Source organism: Betta splendens, chromosome 7 (genome assembly GCF_900634795.4).
Source record: "Betta splendens chromosome 7, fBetSpl5.4, whole genome shotgun sequence".
Taxonomy (NCBI): domain Eukaryota; kingdom Metazoa; phylum Chordata; class Actinopteri; order Anabantiformes; family Osphronemidae; genus Betta; species Betta splendens.
In genome coordinates, this window is record NC_040887.2 from 3144667 (window position 1) to 3163782 (window position 19116).

The following is a 19116-nucleotide window of genomic DNA, read 5'->3' on the forward strand; positions in this document are numbered from 1 at the left end:
TGCTTTGTGTGGAGCAGAGGTTTCCAGCTTTGTGCCCCCAGAGTTGTAAATGTGCAGGTTTCCGTCGCATCCAAGCCGAGCGGAGGTTACGACGTACACACAGGCCGACATGGAGAAATTCTACATTTTCCACAGATTTTTCATTTCTGTACTTTATATGTTTTGTTTAGGTTTATTACTAAAAATTAAGTTTAGCTAAAAATGCAAACAGGCAGAAATCTTAGAAAACTAAATGTGAATCTTTATTTGACTGTTATTATGATTCATGCAACATGTGAATAATGGGAAATTGGTAACGCTGACTGCTTTTGCTTACACAAGGCTGACAGGGTGACCTCGGGATTAAATGTCACACACGTCTGGGACCACTCTTCAAAGCTATTACCATCTGGTACAATTACACATTATCTGATTATTATTATGTAATGCCAATGTAAATGGAGACGGCCCGGTTCGCTGTGTGGAGGTACAGTGGAGGAGATGCTTTACATGTTCCATGAAGCCGATATTTAACCCCTGTGTTGCCATAATGACATTAGAGCCTCATTTAACCATTTGTTGCTACTCGTCTTTGTTGCTTCACGAGGGAATGCTAAAATTTTAACCCACAAATCCACCGAGTGCATATGAATAGACTGCTGCTGGCGTACGTCACATTACTCAACACCATGAGTCCTGATGGAGTACGTGCAAAGTTGAGGGATCTTTTATTAGATGCTGCTCTACTTTGCCCCAGTGGCACGACGCTCACACTTGCTGCAGCGCCTGTGGTTGCGTCAGCGGTAATGTGACCACGGCTCAGCACCCTTCATTTCACTCATCGGGAAGCGCTCACCGGCCGACGGGGGAGCGATTGTCTGGGAGAAAACCCTTCTGGGTGCTTGGTGGGCGCCGCTGGTTTACAGGAAGCCGCTCACTCCCGGACTCGTACTGGGCTTTTACTATGTGTGAGGTGTAAATAAGCGTCTGCCAACGAGACGAAGGAGAGTCACCGTGAACCACACACACAAGTGATGGGGAGAAGAGGTGCGCTCCACCAGGGGGGGGGACCAGTCTGCGCTCGGAGCAGAAGCCTGTGCTGACGGCAGTTCTTCTTGTCTCGTCCCTCTCTCTCTCTCTCTCTCTCTCTCTCGCCTCGTGCCGGTCTTTCTCCCCGTCCCACCCTGTTATTTACCTCGGGTCCTCAGGTATGTGGCCTCAGGGAGCTGCTGCTGGTGCTGAGAGGTGCAAGGTGCACGCCGGCGCTCCTGTCGGGGCCTGCGCGGGCCCAGGGGGGCGCCGGTCGAGGGAGCGGGACGGTTCCATTGTCCCGGCGCATTCCAGCCCGTGAGGGGGGGGCGACGGAGGGGAGGAGGCTGTGTGTGGTGCAACTGCAAAAAGCACAGATTGTCTCCTCCTCCTCCTCTTGGTCCCGTCCTGTCCTGTCCCTGGAGGAGCCCAGCGAATGCACCTGCCTGAAATCCACACCCCGGGGCCAGACGCCTATCTCCCCCATCTCCAAGATTTTACAGAAACAGTGCATGTGCCACACACGCCGGTGTCCACTTACACAGCTTTAAAAAGGGAACAGACTGCAACATTCACTTAACTTATGTGGAACTATAGGTCACAGAAGATTAAATAAAATGGAACCAATGCACATCTGTAGCAGATACAATACGTCTCACTATCAAATCTATTTATATGGATTTATTATATAACTACTTGTGTGATGGATGAAGCTAGTTGCAGTATTATAGTATTTTGTGACTCCTGACATCCGTCAAATCTGTTTTTGAAACTTTATGAAACTGGTTCTTCTTCTTCTTCTTATTCACTCGATCCTTAAACATTTTTTCTACTGACGCTGTGGTTCAACAGGACAATAAGCCACAGGATCCTCAGAGAGCGTGGAGACATTTAAGCCACCGTGCATGGACAATAATAATTAATCACACGCAGTCATTTTCTCCTCGTTGACCTTTTCCCTTTGTCACGCACGCTTTTCATGGTAACCAGATCTCCGTTACAGCTTTATATCCCCCTCAACTCCTGCATAAGGATCCGAGTAAGTTCTCCATGCAGAGCAGGAATCGTCCCCGGATTGTGGCATTGAGCACATTCACATTGCATTAGAGGATATCTGGCCAAAGTTTGCATGTCAGAACACATGGTCAAGCTAATGTCGTGCTTGTGTGTGTCTGTGTAATTAGAGCCTCTTGTACAAGTAGGGACAGGTGTGCTACCACCTGACCACACCCCCAGGCAGCACGGCACCTCCTGTCTCTAACACCTGTCCCCTTCAATTGTGCAGGGACGGGTCTAACCCTCCTCTGGCTCTGTTACACGCATCCAAACAGTGGCTGAGGTTTGACCGCGGGGACGGCAGGATGCTGTGTCACAGACACGGGGGATCAGATGAGGGCTCCGCTGAACTTTTCCACACAGCTGTCCCCCTGAAACTGGAACTCTGTGACAAACTCCCTGTCTGTCCTGCAATGTGGTGTCGTCTGGGCCACATGGTGACATCGCAGCAAGCTGTCAGAGAGTGGCTGCAGACCATTACGCGCCTCCGACGGCAGATGGGAGAGTATCAGAACACATCTTCTCTGTGTAAAACAATAGGGACTTTTTTAATACTGTTCTTATTGTTTAGGTGGATTTTACTCCCTAATAAATATGTGAGCTATAATAGATTCTATTATAGTGGAAGACGATAGTTCTTGTTAGTTTTGAGGGACTTTGTTATCAGCAGCTTCTAAGAAGTGGATCAAATGTCCGGTCAAAACAGGAAGCGGAACACTATTAAACAAGTGCTAATAAAAATAACAGATATGAAAATGAAATCATTCATTTGCTGCACATCACTCTTAAGATGCAACACAAGTTGCAAATATTGTGAGTGACTGAGTGTTGAGCTGAGCCTCTGATGTGTGTCTCCAGATCTCACTGACTCGAGTGATTAAAATGATCACAGCTCTGAAATAATTCTCAGGTTATTTGGAAAATCTATTTTGTGTGTGTGTGTGTGTGTGTTAATGTGTGTGAGGGAGAGAGAGAGAGAGAGAGAGAGAAAGGGAGGGCGAGGTCAAAGCAGCCTGAAGGCCATTGTAAATTCCTCGCTGGCTCAAGCAAAGACATTCTTCTGGCTGTTTTTCTTTCTAATCTCCATGCTCAGATTACCAGCTGGAGAAGAGAGCGCAGGGTGGCATGCGTGCACACACATGTGCCCAGGCACACGCACACGGCGCACACGGCGCACACGGCGCACACAGGAGTCAGCGGATGCTGCGGCGCATCACGCTGGTGGATGAACAGGGTTCCAGCTCGCGAGTGGAACGAGGACACACCGACACGCTGAAGTCGTTACCCAGAAGCTTGTTTTCCGACACTTTAGGAAAACACCGCTCCCTGTGGAGAACGGTGACAGGACTCACACATGACGGTCACACAAATACACACAAGACACAGTATGTGACGGATCCCACAAAACCGTTCCAGATGTGCCCGCGCCACTGAGCTTTGCTGTTGGATCCAGTGAATCTGTAAAGCAAATTAAATGATGCCAAGTTGGCCTTTAGCGAAATAGGTGTTAGTTTCAGCCTGAAGCTGAATTTAATTCAAAATCTTCAAATTAGAGCTGAACCAGATGAGACGGATCCTAAATAATCAGCCTGTTGACAGAAGAACAAACTCAGCATTTCTTATAGTCACTTAAATTATTTCAGATCCTCGCAATTGTAAAGTAATTTCCCCTTGAAACAAATGAATGAATATAAAATAAAACTTATGATTCAGACGCCTGTAGCTTTTGGCCATTCTGCTCCACTTAATTAAACCCTTTGAAACTTTATATAAATACCTTTAAGCTCTCACTGTGGTGCCGTGGAGCCGACACACCGAGGCCTGCAGATCCCAAACAGCTGGGTAAATCTTGAACCCTGCCGGTGACGGGAGACGGGGGGTCCGGGGCTCACGGTGGGCCCGGTAAGGTGCTCGGCCGGGGGGAGAGGCCACCTGCTCCTGGATCAGGAGCCTGAATCAAATCACTGCAGGTCCTGGCCGTTTGGCGTGTTACAAGAACCCGCAGCATGAGGCTCGGGGCAGATGGCACAGGTGTAAAGTAACAGGTTGTGTCCCACTTACTTTTTACCCATCTGTAACTTTTTTCTACACATAAAAGTGATTAAAGGGTTTCCAGTTCACACCGAGGTGTCTTTCTGCCCCTCCCCCCTTTTGGGCCTAAGTAATTACCCATACTTCACCTCAGCCCCCCGCTGCTCCGGCGTATCTGGGCTCAAACAGCATGGATCCTCACACTTCAACAGGTGTGGGCAGAGCAGAGAGGGAAAGGGAGCGAACGATGAAAAGGAACCACGTGTGGACCTGAGCACCTGTTTGCAGCTTCCATGCTTTGCTCCTGCGGGCCGGGACCTGCAGCGCCCCGTCCGAACGCGCTCACGCCCCGCTGCCAGCTCACCAGGTTCCCTTTAGGGCTCGGAGATGAATGGAAAGTGAGAATAACACGGTCGAGTAATGGTCACTTAGCAGCGTTTATGAGCCCGGTCACCTGATCTCACCACAGGAGGCCTGGGGTGCCCTGAAGCCCCCCCCCCCCCCCACACACACACACACACCTCAAATATAACACACACACATAGAATAACAGCAAGCCTACGGAGGCTCATTGACCTCCTCGTGTGGGGTTGTGGGGATCAGGGGCATCAAAGTGGCAGGATCACTGTAGACTCACCCAGCAATCCTACCATGGGGGTCTGGAGCCGCAGCGTCTCACCCCTAATGAGAGGCCGCGACACGCACACATCCACACATGCTTTGACCCCTCAGGACCAGCTGGAAAAGAGAGTCTGACATGCCTGTCCCTACTCTCCCTCCCTCCCCCTCCTCCTCCCCCTCTGCCTCCCCCATTCCTCTCTCAAACTCCACGCATTCCTGCTGCAGCGCCGCTCTCTCAGAGACGGTCGCATGTTTACGTCTCACCTCCAAAATTCACCTTAATCCGGAGACAGAAGCGACCGAAGGGGAGGGAAGTGCTGAAAGTCAGGATTACTCTGCACAGTACAATGCATGCCTGTAAACAGCTATCAGGGATTAATGTTTATCATCTTTTGTGTTGCCAACAGTGAATAACCATTAATTAAATGGAATAATGAAAATGTCAGGTATGGTGTCAATAATTGATTTGTAAATGATGCTTTGCTATCATTAAATCAGATATTGGTTCAGGTTTATTTGATCAACTAAACTCACAGGACAATTTCAATTCATTTCTAACATGAAGAAATCTAATATTTAGTATCATGACATGATATCTAACTAACACTTACACACATTTTAACAGTTGCAATTCTGACACAACTAAATACAACCCTGTAAATTCAAACGTTACTATTGAAAATCTGAATGAAGCCAGTTCAGTGTGTTTCATCTGATTTGGGCTACAGACGGCAAAGATAAGCAGGAAGCTGGAATTCCAGTAGCTTCCTGTTTGTCAGTTCAGCTCTAATTGAACTTAGTTACTAGTTTAGTTAACGTCATTAAAGAGAGGCAGACAAAACAAATTCAGACACATCGCTCTATCAATTAGCACGGATGGAAGTGGCAAACACACACTCAGGCATGAAGGAAGGGGGGAGGTGTGAGAGCGAAAGCAAAAGGAGGCGGAGGAGGCGAAAAGGGGGGGGGGTGGATAGCTTTCTGCTGGGAAGGCAAGTGCAGCAGCAGAAGGGGGGGGGGGGGGGGGGGGGGGGTCAGGGTCGAAGGAAGAGGCACCTTGCAACAGCTGGTCTCAATTATCTGCGGAGGGGCTGCCGAGTGTACGGCAGCATGACTGTGTGTGTGTGTGTGTGTGTGTGTGTGTGTGTGTGTGTGTGTGTGTGTGTGTGTGTGTGTGTGTGTGTGTGTGCGCGTGTGTGTGTGAGGCATCACAGGGGGAGGGCTGATACCACTGGCGCCAGGACGGGAGCAACAGGTCAGGGAGGATGAAGATTATAAAAATACTAGCCGGCGCTTGGCCTCGGTCCTGCACAGTGTGAGCGTGGACGCTGGACACTCCTGCCGCCGCGGTGCCACAGGATGTGGATGCGTGTGTGTGCCCACAGTACGTCAGCGTGGTGTGTCTCCTGCATCCGGTGGGAGAAACCTTCTGGCTGAATAATAAAAAAAACTAATGTCACAATTACACAGAGCCTAATGTGTGAGATCTAAAGCATGGTTATATCCAATAAGATGTGCTTTGAAAGGATGTTTGTTCATGTTTTTGACAGTTATACAAAGAAACTTAAAGTCTATCTGATCTATTTCTATTCCCAGAGGAAGTTCACTTCCTGCCACAGCTTTCTTCTTATTCTTGTGTGTAATATGTTACATCATGACAAATACTGATCCAGCAGTGCGTCATGAGCAGCATCTACCTCAGTTCCTGGCAGTGACCCTTCACTAGAGCGGTTGGAGAATAAACGGGGGCCTGGTGCCCTTTGGTGTTCAACAGGTCTCATTGCAGTTTGTAAGTGAGCCGCCCATTCTCTCCAAATACAGCGCGTCTATTGTCACATTTACGGTAAAGTCCGTGGAGAAGATTTTAAGGTTATAACCCCAGTATATACTATACTATATCGTTAATATAAACTAAATAATTGGGCAATGACATTCTTTGATCAAACTAGACTATACTTGTGTATTAGTGCTTTTCTGGTTTCTCAGATTTTAAATTGATTTCCTATAGCTCAGTTTTTTTTGCTTCTGTTTCACTTGGGACGTCTCAGGAATCTGTCGTAATTTTTTCTTACCGTAAAGATTAGAATACAGGTGCCGATGCACTCCACGTAACCCCAAAGAACGGAAATAGGACTCTCCCTGAACGAAACCCAGAAGTTGCTCAGGGTAACTGTTAGTTCAGCATCGCTTTATTGACTCTGGCTGAACTTATCATAGAATACAAGCAAGTTAGAGCTGAAAGGCTTGAACTCTGTAGGTCGGTGACGGACGCGTAATGAAGTGAAGTGAAGCCAAGTTCTTGTCGCTTAAAGGAGGCGTAAAGCAGCGAGGGACGGACGGAAGGTAACGACGGAATAAAAGCCACTACTGGACTTTATGACTTATATCCAGGTTAAAATGAACAAACTAAGTAACTAACCATCACTAAAAACTGACGACCACCGCTGACAACTTAAAACCATTTAGACAAACACGTCCTTGATCGTTTCCTGTGTCGGAGCGTTTATTGTCCAAACATTGGTTTAAGTTTTTTTTAACAAACACAAAACCATTGATTCAGTGTTTTTTTTACCCTTTACTTTTAGTTACTTGATCTATTTTCAGAAACCATGCGCCACCGTATAATGAAACTGAAACTGAAACTATTCTATTCGGTGCTGTTTGTTTCTGGTCAAGCTCGACACGCGTTTAGAAATGGAAACATTAGTTGCCAGTACTGCGGAATCAGCAATCTGTTAATTAGATCCCATTTGGATCAAAGCAAATATGGGCGTTATATTAATCAAACTGCCATTTCCTAGTGTTACAGCCTTTTTTGAACTCCCGTTGCTCCAAACGCACCTCAGCACTAACTACAGAAGGGACTTTTATTCAAGAACGTTAACTTCCCCATTTTTTTTTTCAAATTCATACTTTAGCAGACGTGTAACTGTGCTGAGTCAGGTAGAGATGATTTGACTTTATACTGGACATTCCTGCAGTACAATTTCCCACTGAGCCATCATGGCAGTTTATACAGTAATATATACAGTATATAAGCAATATATATAGTATATAAGTCATACTGTATAAAGAACTATTGCATAATAAATCCCACTAGCTTTCTTGTCTGACACAAGATGCTGATCACTTTCCAGGATGAGTGATGGTGGGAAGGATGAGGAGGCCAGAGCGGCGTCGCTGGCGTCTGTGTGTCAGACGCAGATGAGCGACCACTCCAAAGAGAGTCCTCTCGCCTTCAGGAGGGAATCTGAACAACTACCTGCTAAGTAAGAGCTTCCCCCAAACTGGGGTCTGTGGGTTAAACTGGGGAGTATCTCAATATTAAGCGTGTAAGTTTTACACGTTTAGCTGTGACGTGTCAGAGTGTGTTATAGAAATCACATTAACGACCAGACAAATACAACCAAAACAATACAAACACAGAAATAAACTTCACAGAGGGAGCAAAAGGAGCAGTGGTGTCATCCAGGAGCAGCTGCCGTGTTGCGTTTGGTGCCAGGAGGTGTTGGAGGAACCGCTCTCTGCGCTCTGCAGGCAATGCACCGAGTCCAACCAGGATCAGTGCAGATCAACAGGACAGGTGTCGTGCCCCCAGGGTGTTAAAAGGTCCAGAGAAGGTCCTGAAGAGCAGACATCTACAGAACCAAGTATGTATGAGTTAGATCAGTCTGTGGATGTGGACAGAAGGACACTATTTGATCTGACATCTGGAGTACAGCAACAACAGGACATTGATGTAAACTTGTCATTGTGTTTTGCAGCGAGTGACAGTCTGCAGGAGGTTTCACACAGTCACAAGCGCAGTCTTAAAGCAAGATGTGAATTTGCCATAGAGGGAACTGCTGAAGCAACACCTCAGACCAAGCTGAGGAGGATCTACACTGAGCTGTACATCACCGAAGGCCAGTGTGAGGGCGTTAACATCCAACATGAGGTGTGGCAGCTCGAGGGCATATCCAAAATGGAGTCGCTTCCCGACACCCCCATCAAATGCCACGACATCTTCAAGGTCCTCCCTGGCCGGAGCGGGTCCATCAGAGTGGTCCTGACCAACGGCATCGCCGGCATCGGAAAAACCTTCTCGGTGCAGAAGTTCGCTCTGGACTGGGCCGAGGGCCTGGAAAACCAAGACGTCACCTTCGTGATTCTGCTGTCGTTCCGGGAGCTGAACCTGATCAGAGACCAGCGCTACAGTCTGCTGGGGCTGCTGCGCGATTTTGATCCGACACTGCGGTCGGTCACAGCAGGAAGCCTCGCTCTCGCCAAAGTCCTGCTGATCTGTGACGGCCTGGACGAAAGCAGGCTTCTGCTGGACTTCCACCACAACGAGGTGGTGTCCGATGTCACGCAGACGTCATCGGTCAACGTCCTCTTGACAAACCTCATCCAGGGGAACCTGCTTCCCACGGCCCTCCTTTGGATCACCACCAGACCCGCGTCAGCCCGTCAGATCCCGTCGTCCTATGTCGATAGGGTGACAGAGGTCCGAGGCTTCACGGACTCCCAGAAGGAGGAGTACTTCAGGAAGAGGTTCAGCGAAGAGTCCGTGTCCAGCAGCATCATCTCACACATCAAGGCCTCCAGGAGCCTCTTCATTATGTGCCACATCCCGGTTTTCTGTTGGATCACGGCTACCGTTCTGGAGCATATGTTGGCTGCAGAACAAGAAGAACTTCCCAAGACTCTGACGGAGATGTACTCTCACTTCCTGCTGGTTCAGACCAAGAGGAAGAAGCAGAAGTATGACGGGGGGCAGGAACCAGACCAGAAGAAGATCCACATGGACAGAGAGCTCCTCCTGAAGTTGGGGACACTCGCATTCGAACATCTTGAGAAAGGGAACATCATGTTCTACCAAGAGGACCTGGAGCGATGCGGCCTGGATGTTAGAGAGGTGTTAGTGTTCTCAGGGCTCTGCACGGAGATCTTCAAACGAGAGCGCGTGCTCTTCCAGAAAACCATCTACTGCTTCGTTCATTTGAGCATTCAGGAGTTCCTCGCGGCTGTTTACATGGTCCACTGTTACCTGAACAGGAACACGGCGGTGCTGACGACATTCCTGGGAGAGGAGTGGAGTGGGAACAGCAGCGACCTGGGTCTGGACAGCATCCTGGGCCGCGTCGTGGACAAGGCTCTAAGCAGTAGAAATGGCCACTTGGACCTCTTTGTTCGCTTCCTTCACGGCCTGTTGCTGGAATCCAACCAGCGCATCTTGGGCCGTCTGCTGGGCTGGAAAGGCTCCGGGACGGAGAGCATCCAGAGAGCAATAAACAACCTGAAGAAGATGGACGCTTACGACGTGTCCCCGGACAGAAGCGTCAACGTCTTCCACTGTCTGATGGAGATGAGGGATCACTCGGTGCGTCAGGAGATCCAGGAGTATCTGGAGTCGGAGAGCGGGTCAGTGAAGAAACTCACCAAGACCCACTGCTCAGCTCTCGCCTACATGATACAGATGTCCGAAGAGGTTCTAGACGTGCTGGACCTGAAGAAGTACCGCGCGTCAGGGGACGGGAGGAGGAGGCTGCTGCCAGCTGTGAGAAACTGCAGGAGCGCTCAGTGAGTTCCACTTCCGCAACACTCACCTGGTTTTGTATCTGACAGTTGTGCCTGGTTACTGATCAGCCACTCATGATCTGCAGACTGTCCTACTGTGGACTCTCCGAGCCGCATTGTGAGGTGCTGTCCTCGGCTCTGATGTCCAACCCGTCTCACCTGCGAGAGCTGGACCTAAGTGAGAACGACTACATCCTGGATTCAGGAGTGAAGCTGCTGTCCGTCGGCCTGCAGAGTGCAAACTGCAGGCTGGAGATACTGAGGTCCGACGGTTCTAGATGGATCGGCAACTTCTCTGCTATCAACATTGTCAGATTCTTACAGATTCTGTCGTCCTCTCTCAGGTTGAAGAACTGCAGTCTGTCAGGGAGTTGCTGTGATGCTCTGGCATCGGCCCTGAAGTCTCCCTCCTCCAGCCTGAAGGAGCTGGACCTCAGCAACAACAACTACCTGGAGGATTCAGGGGTGAAGCTGCTGTGCCCAGGGCTCGAGAGTCCGAACTGTAAGCTGGAGACTCTGAGGTCAGAGGGCGGGGACTCATTTAGTAACGTTTTAATGAACGTAATGTAATATACTGTAACACTCACTCGCAACTGTAATGTAATATACTGTAACACTCACTCGCAACTGTAATGTAATATACTGTAACACTCACTCGCAATGGTATCATTGATCCAGGTTAAGTTGCTGCCGGTTGTCAGACAGCTGCTGCACACATCTGGCCTCAGCTATAAAGTCCAACCCGTCCCATCTGACCGAGCTAGACATGAGTAATAACAAACTCAAGGATCTGGGAGTAAACCTCCTGTCTGCTGCTTTGGGAGGTCTTCAGTGCAGAGTGAGGACTCTGAGGTAACGCATGTAGCTCCTCTAACACTAGAGGGCAGTAGAGAGCTTTTATACTGAGTACATGCACTAATGTATAGAAGCACCAGAACAGAGCCTGTTGGACATCTGCTGGTTGAACTAGAACTTGGTTAATATGACCTTGTATTAATGCTGCACTTCCAGGCTTGATAGATGTGGGGTGACGGAGAACTGCTGCTCTTCTCTGGCCTCGCTGATGAAACGCAACTCCTCCACTTTGAGGGAGCTGGAACTGAGCAGCAACGACCTGCAGGATTCAGGCGTGAAGCTGCTGTGTGAAGGACTCAGGAGTCCACAGTGTGGCCTGGAGGCGCTGAGGTGGGTCGGCCCGTTTTCAGCAATGAGTTCATATTAAATATACTGTGGCGTAATATTACACCAAATATAGGATAATAGGAATGGGATTCAGCCCAGTTCACTGTGTAAAGAGTACACAGCGGATTGTTTGGATGAAAAAAAAAAATTAACCCCCACATCCTCCACTAGATCAAGTTCTAGTGTTTGATTCCAGGTTTAAAATAATTATCTACACGGAACGGAGGTTGTAACACAGTTTAAGAACAACCAGACGAGGCCTCTGTTCTACCGTTGACTCACTGCAACAGGTTATGAATCGGTCCATTATTATCTGAAACGCTTCATCAGCTCGTTAGGCTGGAGACCTGTTAACTGGGGATAATGAGCTTGTGACTGCGAAGCTCAAGGCTTCGGTGGACCCTCACGTTCCTGTTCAGCCTGAAAGGACGGTGCTTCAAGTACCGATCAGATCCTAGTGTTTGTTTGCAGGTTTAAGATGAAATAATCACCTTCAGAGGACGGACGTGGTTGTAAAACAATTCACATATTTACATTCAGCTGATTCTGAGGCCCTTTAACATAAAATATAAACAGGATCCCACAGATTCATGTATTCAGAAGCTGTTGTGAAATGGAACTCAGTGTTATTTGTTATAGGAGGATGTTTAAACTCTTACTTCTGTTCTGACTAAATGACTAAAACGCACCAGATGCCGCGTCCACTCGGGTAATATTTCCTCCGTTGTGTCTGTTTGATCAGATTAAGGGACTGCTGGTTGTCAGAGGGCTGCTGTAAATCTCTGGCTACAGCTTTAATGTCCAGTCCCTCCAGTCTGAGGGAGCTGGACCTAAGTGACAATGATCTTCAGGATTCAGGAGTGGAGCTGCTGTCGGCCGGTCTGGGGGGTCCAGGCTGTAGACTGGACACTCTGAGGTAACGCAGCCGTTCCTGTCTCCGTCTGTTGTGTTATTTCACACAGCAAAAGAAGACGCTTACTAAGCAACGCTAACTGTCGCCTCCGCAGGATGAGTTCCTGTCACGTGACGGACGACGGTTGTGCTTCTCTGGCGGCGGCGCTGAAGAGGAACCCGCGTTATCTGAGAGAGTTGGACCTGAGTAAAAATAACCAGCGGCCGTCGGGCCTGAAGCTGCTCTCTGACCTAGTTACCAGTTCACACCACAGACTGGAGACGCTCACGTCAGTGCAGATTTAAGGGAATGAGACCGATGGATCAGCACTTTGTAAAGGGCCAGTGAGCGTCTGAGAAACGTCCACTTCAGCATCACAGTACGACCAATGGTCACAACCAAACAAGACTGTGCTTTTTGGTAAAAAAATAAAATAAACTGTTATTTGAATAGATAAGTCGTCAACATTTGACCTGCTTGTCTGATGCACCAGGGAAGAATCACATTTCCAGGAAACACTATTGATCAGGCTTCAGTGATCTACAAACTGCAGATGTTACAGCGTTTGTTAACCTGGTGCCGTTGTTACCTCTCACTGAGAGACACTTTATCTGTAGAAGCTCACCTTCCTTATTATTCGTTTGTTTGTAAACAAATTGCATTGTAATTCACATAGACTGTACATTTATTATGCTTGACTTTAATAATATAAAATAAAAATGTAATTTTTTTTTAAATTGTTTTATATTCCCCTAAGCCCATCACTGTCACATGACAGTGTTGAGGTATTTTAATTCTATTGTGATGGTGTGTTTATTGCACATTTGTCCCATTTCCTCTTTTTATAATGTGTATCAGTGTTTTTAAAGTGAGAAAATAAACATGACAACATGATGACACAGGAAGGAAGAGTTTTATTTTAAAAGGTGAAGATGTGCAGCTGCACGTACTAATGTAGGAACAACAAATAAATGGCTCTCTCCAAAATAAATATATTCAACATAACGTCTAATTAAAAAATGTTCACTGTAAAAAAGTCAGAACCTGCCTGTTCATGTTGACTTTAAATTGCACATTTTGATGAAGATTGGTTGTTTTAAAAAAGCCTGAATGTCTAACAAACCTGCCCTGAAACACATAAAACCCTAATCTGACATGATATGACATCATAATAGGCTGTAGTCTGGTTGTATGAAGCAATAATTTAACATGACAATGTTGTTGAATGAAACCCGTTTAAATGATAAAATAAAAACGATCTAACTAAAACTAAGAGGTTGATAATAAAATAAAGGCCATCTTGCTGTAAACCCTGAGAAAGCTCTGATTATATATGTTTTGGTTCAATTCACACACCTTATAAAAATATAAATATTTTGCTACCAAACATGTAACAGGTATATTTACGCTCTTCCTCCCACTTAAAAGCTGAGCTGCGTTTTGGCTTTCGTTCCGTTGAGGGCGCCCGGGTTCGACGTTCGGGAGCTGCCGTCTTCTTCGTCGCCTTCGAGGCTGCTTCCCCAGCTGGGCTTCAGTGGCGTCAGCTCAGGCGCCATTATGTCTGCGTCCTGTGAATAGAAACGCCATAGCTGTTCATACACATTATTGTGTGTTATTAGGGGGCTCTGATCAAACAAACTATTACCCGAGGCTTCGAGAAGTTTTTGTTCATGCACCACTGGACAAAGTGCTTCTTGGCGGCTTCCAGGCTGGCTTCATCCTTCCTCTTGTAGTAGACCCGGATCAGCTGCTCAGCAAACTGTTCTGGAAGCAGTTGAGAAACCTGAAGAACCACAGTAACAGAGTCAGAGGCGCCGCCACGTGAGGCACATGCAGCCATTTAATGTGTAGGTAGTTTGTGTAAATCGAAATTAGGATTTGATGAGGTTCTCGCCTGGTTCCTGCGTATCTTGATGGCTTTAGTCACGTCTTCCTTGCAGTAAAAATGCACTTTGTTGATGGGGTTCTTCTCCTTCATCCCATAGTCCATATTAATGACCTGACAGAGAGCAGAGACACATAAATACCAAACCCCTCATCAGACCCATATCTATTCTATCTATCTATTTAGTATTTGTCATCATATGAGAAGCTCACGCTGACGACGAAGTCCTCCGGCTGCAGCGCGACGCCGGTGGCGCCGCTCAGAGGCACGGCCTGAGCCAGATCTGCTTCCCAGCTGTGAATCGTGTCCTGAAGAAGATGGAGAGAGGCAGCGAATTCATGAGGTTTGACCCATGTTATCAGCACTTAAAAAGAGAATAAAACCTTGTAACAGTAGAATCTATGGCAGCTGCTAAAGTGGTTAGTTTTAGGTAACTGACCAAACCAATAATTCATGCATGAATCAAAAAGAACTTGAAAGCGTATTTGTTCCAGCCTTAAAAGGCCTTGGGTTCTGGTTTCTGACACCATCTGAGGAAACTGAACAGAACCGGAGGTATCGTAAATACCACAAGCGTCTGTTGCAGGAAATAAAGGAAACTGTGGCCAAACACTGACGTAAAGCGACCAGCTGAGGTGTAAAACAACGACAGCAGCACGGGCACACAATGACACAACACTAGTGTGTGTTAGGTTCGTATGAATGACCCACTGCATTGTCTCCAGCTTGTTATTGTTCTTGTTATTGTGACTCCAGCTCCCTTTGGGAGCAGCCAGGGAGTGTGTCTGCATCACCTGGGTCACAGTCGTGGGTTTTCCTGCCTGCGTTTGGCCCAGACACTTGTAGAGGCGGCGACACACGATGTTTTGCAGGATCTGCCTGGCTTCATCCAGCTCAGAGGAGGAGGAGTTCAGTATCTGTTCAAACACGTGATCTACAGGTACAACACAGCACACGCTAATTGTTCCATTATCCAGTGACTGAAGTTAGATAGAATGCCTTTATTAGTCCCATCAGCAGCCAGGTTGCCCGGCGCTAGTAAAGCTGTGTCCGAAGCAACTGCACACGCGCGTCTACAGACCCGTGAGTTTGGTGAAGGCCTCCATGTCATCGATGGCTGTGGAGAGAGTGAACATCTGTCCTCCCGAGCCTCTGATCCTGATGTGTTCATCTGCTTTCAGGAAGGCCTCCGTAATCCTGCAGTCACAGCAGACCCCGCAGCGCTCAGCACAGCAGTTCCCACAGCATGAATCATTAGCGGCACCAGCTGCTTACATGGTCTCTATGATGTTGCCCACTTTGTGCTGGTACGCTCGTCTGTGCAGACAGTTCCTCGTGTGGAACATGTCGTACAGGTTCCCCACCTCCTGTCCACACAAACGCATGCATTTAGTTAAATCAGGGGATCCCAGTGCGTCTGAGTGAATTAAGGTGCAGACGTGAGTCCCGCACCTTGTCCCGGGTGCAGATGTGCTTCTGCCCTTTCACATCACACACCCTGGCAAACTTCAGGAAGCGGCGGTAGTCAAAGTTGTTTTGGATGCCGAGGTGGTAGCAGTCCCTGAGGGAGGGGACGAACATGTGTGACATGGTTCAACAAACAACACACGATTTGGTAAATTCAGGTCCAACCTGGCAAAGTAGTCCCACTTGTCCACATCGATGCCATTCCTTTTGTTTGCCACAATTTCATAAAGGAAGGACTTGTTTTCTGTGCGGCCTTTATACGGCCACTGTGGAGACGCAGCAGGAAGAGACAGACCAAAACGCTGCTCAGTGTAATAAAACAACAGCAGACATGCAGTGGGACGGCTTTTACGTCTGCTAAATGACGCCGCAGTGGGTTCCGCTACCTTCTGGCCTTCAGCGGCGTCCGTGTCCAGCGGTCCAGCGATCTGCTCCTTGATGAAGTGCAGGTCGTCTGGCAGCACCAGGCCGTGCTGCTCCATCACCGGCTCCAGGTGGTTGACGGCGACCAGGTAGTCAAACATTTGTACAGAGGCCTTCTCATGCTGCCACACACACACACACACACACACACACACACACACACGCACACACACGCACACACACGCACACACACGCACACACACGCACACGTGCGCACACACACACACACACACACACACACACACACACACACACGCACGCACGCACGTGCGCACACACGCACACACACACACACACACGCACACACACACACACACAGGCTCTTATCACTGTTGACACACTGTTATAATAGCTCTCAGCTGTCATGACTAGTCCACAGCTAATAACCAGTAATAAAATAATAATCATGCCCAACAGTCATTCAGACGAAACCGAAAGTAAGGAAAACTTTCCTCATTCAGCCAAAGAAGCTTAAAAGACGATGTTTAGAGCTGAAAGGGAACAAATGTGTCTGATAGACGATTGGTAACACGTTCTCATCTAAAAGAAGACATAATTAAACACAACAGCCGTCCAAACACCATGTTTTTTACAAACGGAAAGTTGTTTTGAAATCAAATGGATTTGATTCGTTTGTTATTATATTTTACTGCGTCCGAGTCCTCTGCTGTGATGCATCGCAGTTGATTTACAAGTCAGAACATTGTACTTGAATCAACGCCTGTTTATTTGCACATTCTTCAGTGACGACTCATCGCCAGATTGTCAACGCTCATTAAAAGACAACATGAATCTGGCTGAACAGAGGAGGCCGTGATCTGTCAGAACCAGAAAACGAAAGCGAACAGTCTAATCCATGAATGCCTTTTAACGTTGGCTCAAACAAAGCGCTCTGTGACGCCCACGCTCCCTGTGACCTTTCCCCCCACGCTGTCCTGATGATCATATGCTGAACTCATGCAACGTGAGGCCGGGTTCTACCTTCCAGGCGTATCCAGGACGGGCTCTGGGGATGAACATCCCGTCAAACATGTGGGAAAACGGGCCGTGACCTGGACGAGACACAAAAACACTGAATGACTTAATTTCCACCATACACTGACGATGACGAGGAGAGGAGCGAGCACCGAACGGACCCAGGTCGTGACAGAGGCCGGCGATCTGCACGCACAGGATGTCTCTGCGGGAGATGAGGAGCTCTGGCTGCCGGTTGTTCAGGGCTTGGACAAGTTCTCCTGCCAAGTGACCCACCCTGCAGCAACACAAGCAAGGGCTCAACCAGTTCATTCAAAGCACAGGATTAAGTCCCTGCACCTGCCAGTGTCTGACTCTGACACGCAGGTTAATGGAGGACCCACCCAATGGAGTGTTCGAAGCGGTTGTGTGAAGCCCCAGGGAAAACGAAGTAGGTCCCTCCCAGCTGCTTCAGGTGCCGCAGCCTCTGGAACTGAGGGGTGTCGATGATTCTGATGAGAAGCGGGTGCAACTCCACGTGTCCGTGGATCGGATCATTGAACACCTGGGACAAACAGAGAGACTTCACTCAGAGCAGCAGCCGGAGGATAAGACGAGGCTGGAGCTAATTCAGCCCAAAGGGTTCTGCAGGATGTGCGTTTGGGTCGAGACTGCTTCACGTGTTCACGCGTCCGGGCTTTGAGTACGTGAAGACGTCAATGGAGCTAAAGACGAGTCACGAAGCTGGGCGCTCGCCAGAGGTGTAAAACTGAAAGAATCAATAAAATACTACACAAAAAGCGAATAAAACCGCTTCTTCCTTCGCACTTGTTTATGCCACAAGCTCCTCGTGTTCTGGCTTTTCTCTGTGGCCTTGTCTGTGGCACCGTGTTATGCTCTGCAGCCGTCGTTACCTTGCTCGGCTCCGCTTTAATCTCCCACAGCCTCCTGAAGCTGTGCAGGATCTGCAGACGGTCGCCCAGAAGCCTGAAGGACCAAAATGAAGGAAGTGGAGGGTGAAAACAGGGGAAGAAGTAAACAGTAAACCAGATAAAGATCATTGGTCTGTGTAACATTACTGTGCTTTACCCGTTAAACGTCTTCTTGGCCAATCATTTATCAGCTCAGACTCAGGGCAAATATTTGGCTTGTGCCCATGTTCAACCTCATACACCCCTAAGGAAAGTAACTGGCAACTACTATCAACAGACTGTTTACCTTTATACGCTATTTGTTGTGACATAATACAACCCTCACTCCCACTTTACTCACTTGACGCCCATCTTCTCCAGCTCAGCATCACCGAGGTACCGCAGCCCGGAGCCTTTGATGCCGTGATCTGGTGACAGTGAACACAACACTGTTAGTGCTGCCTCGTGCAGTATGTAAAACCCTTTGTTTAAGGTGAGCAGTCAGACAGCTGACCTCTGAACGCATCCTCCCACTGCTCCAGCCCTTCTCTCCGTAGGTACGCACACGTTCCCTCCACTCCCCAGCTCGCGTACTCCGTCTCCGTCTCCGTCTGCGGCTGCGGGACAACGGACACCTTCTTCTCCGGGGTGGAGAAGCTGTCAGCGGGGCTCGAATCTTCCATCAACGGACGTTTACGAGTCGCCATGTTGACCTCACCGGCGGCTGAAGCTCGGGGACGAAAACCCGCAAATCTACCGGCGTTAACGTTTCCCGCACGCGGCAGCAACAGCTGATCGGGTTAGAGCTCAGAAGACAGCGAGGCGCGGAAGAAATACCCGGGTTTTGTGTCTGCACTGGGAGTGTCAAGTTAAACCAAAACTACGACTGATTCCGGAAGTGGTTTTCAAAGTAAAACTAAGCGGAAGCTTAGTCTGGCTCCCAACATTAAAGCATTAGTATTAAAAAAGCAGCGATTCAATACAACGATAAAGGCGTTGTTTTTTCTGCAGAGCAGAGTGGGTGCAGTAAGGTCTGTGGCAATTTAAACATACATTGGCAACAAAAAATCTGCTACAGATATACCGTATAATTTACAATTTATATGTAATGTATAAACCTAATTAAA

At 48.2% G+C, this 19116-nt stretch overlaps 2 protein-coding genes across 3 annotated transcripts; one reads left to right on the top strand and one right to left on the bottom strand.

Moving 5' to 3' along the window:
* Positions 1-6822: 6822 nt before the first annotated feature.
* Positions 6823-13080, top strand: LOC114859011 (NACHT, LRR and PYD domains-containing protein 12-like). 2 transcript variants are annotated; one of them, XM_029156828.3, is made up of 10 exons: positions 6823-7059; positions 7836-7985; positions 8158-8366; positions 8481-10278; positions 10362-10538; positions 10620-10796; positions 10954-11127; positions 11287-11460; positions 12200-12373; positions 12465-13080. In XM_029156828.3, the coding sequence occupies exons 2-10, from the start codon at positions 7855-7857 to the stop codon at positions 12652-12654; spliced, it is 3204 nt and encodes a 1067-aa protein (XP_029012661.1). In that variant the 5' UTR covers positions 6823-7059; positions 7836-7854; the 3' UTR covers positions 12655-13080. The 2 variants fall into 2 exon arrangements, with proteins under 2 accessions (XP_029012661.1, XP_029012660.1); XM_029156827.3 differs by having other exon boundaries at positions 7854-7985.
* A 163-nt stretch (positions 13081-13243) lies between these two features.
* On the bottom strand, positions 13244-18862 carry samhd1 (SAM domain and HD domain 1). Its single transcript, XM_029156830.3, has 16 exons — positions 18504-18862; positions 18351-18417; positions 17993-18065; positions 17483-17643; positions 17261-17376; positions 17106-17176; positions 16088-16246; positions 15867-15967; positions 15687-15795; positions 15510-15601; positions 15316-15431; positions 15029-15168; positions 14447-14542; positions 14244-14348; positions 13995-14132; positions 13244-13917 (listed from the first exon to the last, which is right to left on the bottom strand). The coding sequence occupies exons 1-16, from the start codon at positions 18694-18696 to the stop codon at positions 13771-13773; spliced, it is 1884 nt and encodes a 627-aa protein (XP_029012663.1). The 5' UTR covers positions 18697-18862; the 3' UTR covers positions 13244-13770.
* Positions 18863-19116: the final 254 nt, after the last annotated feature.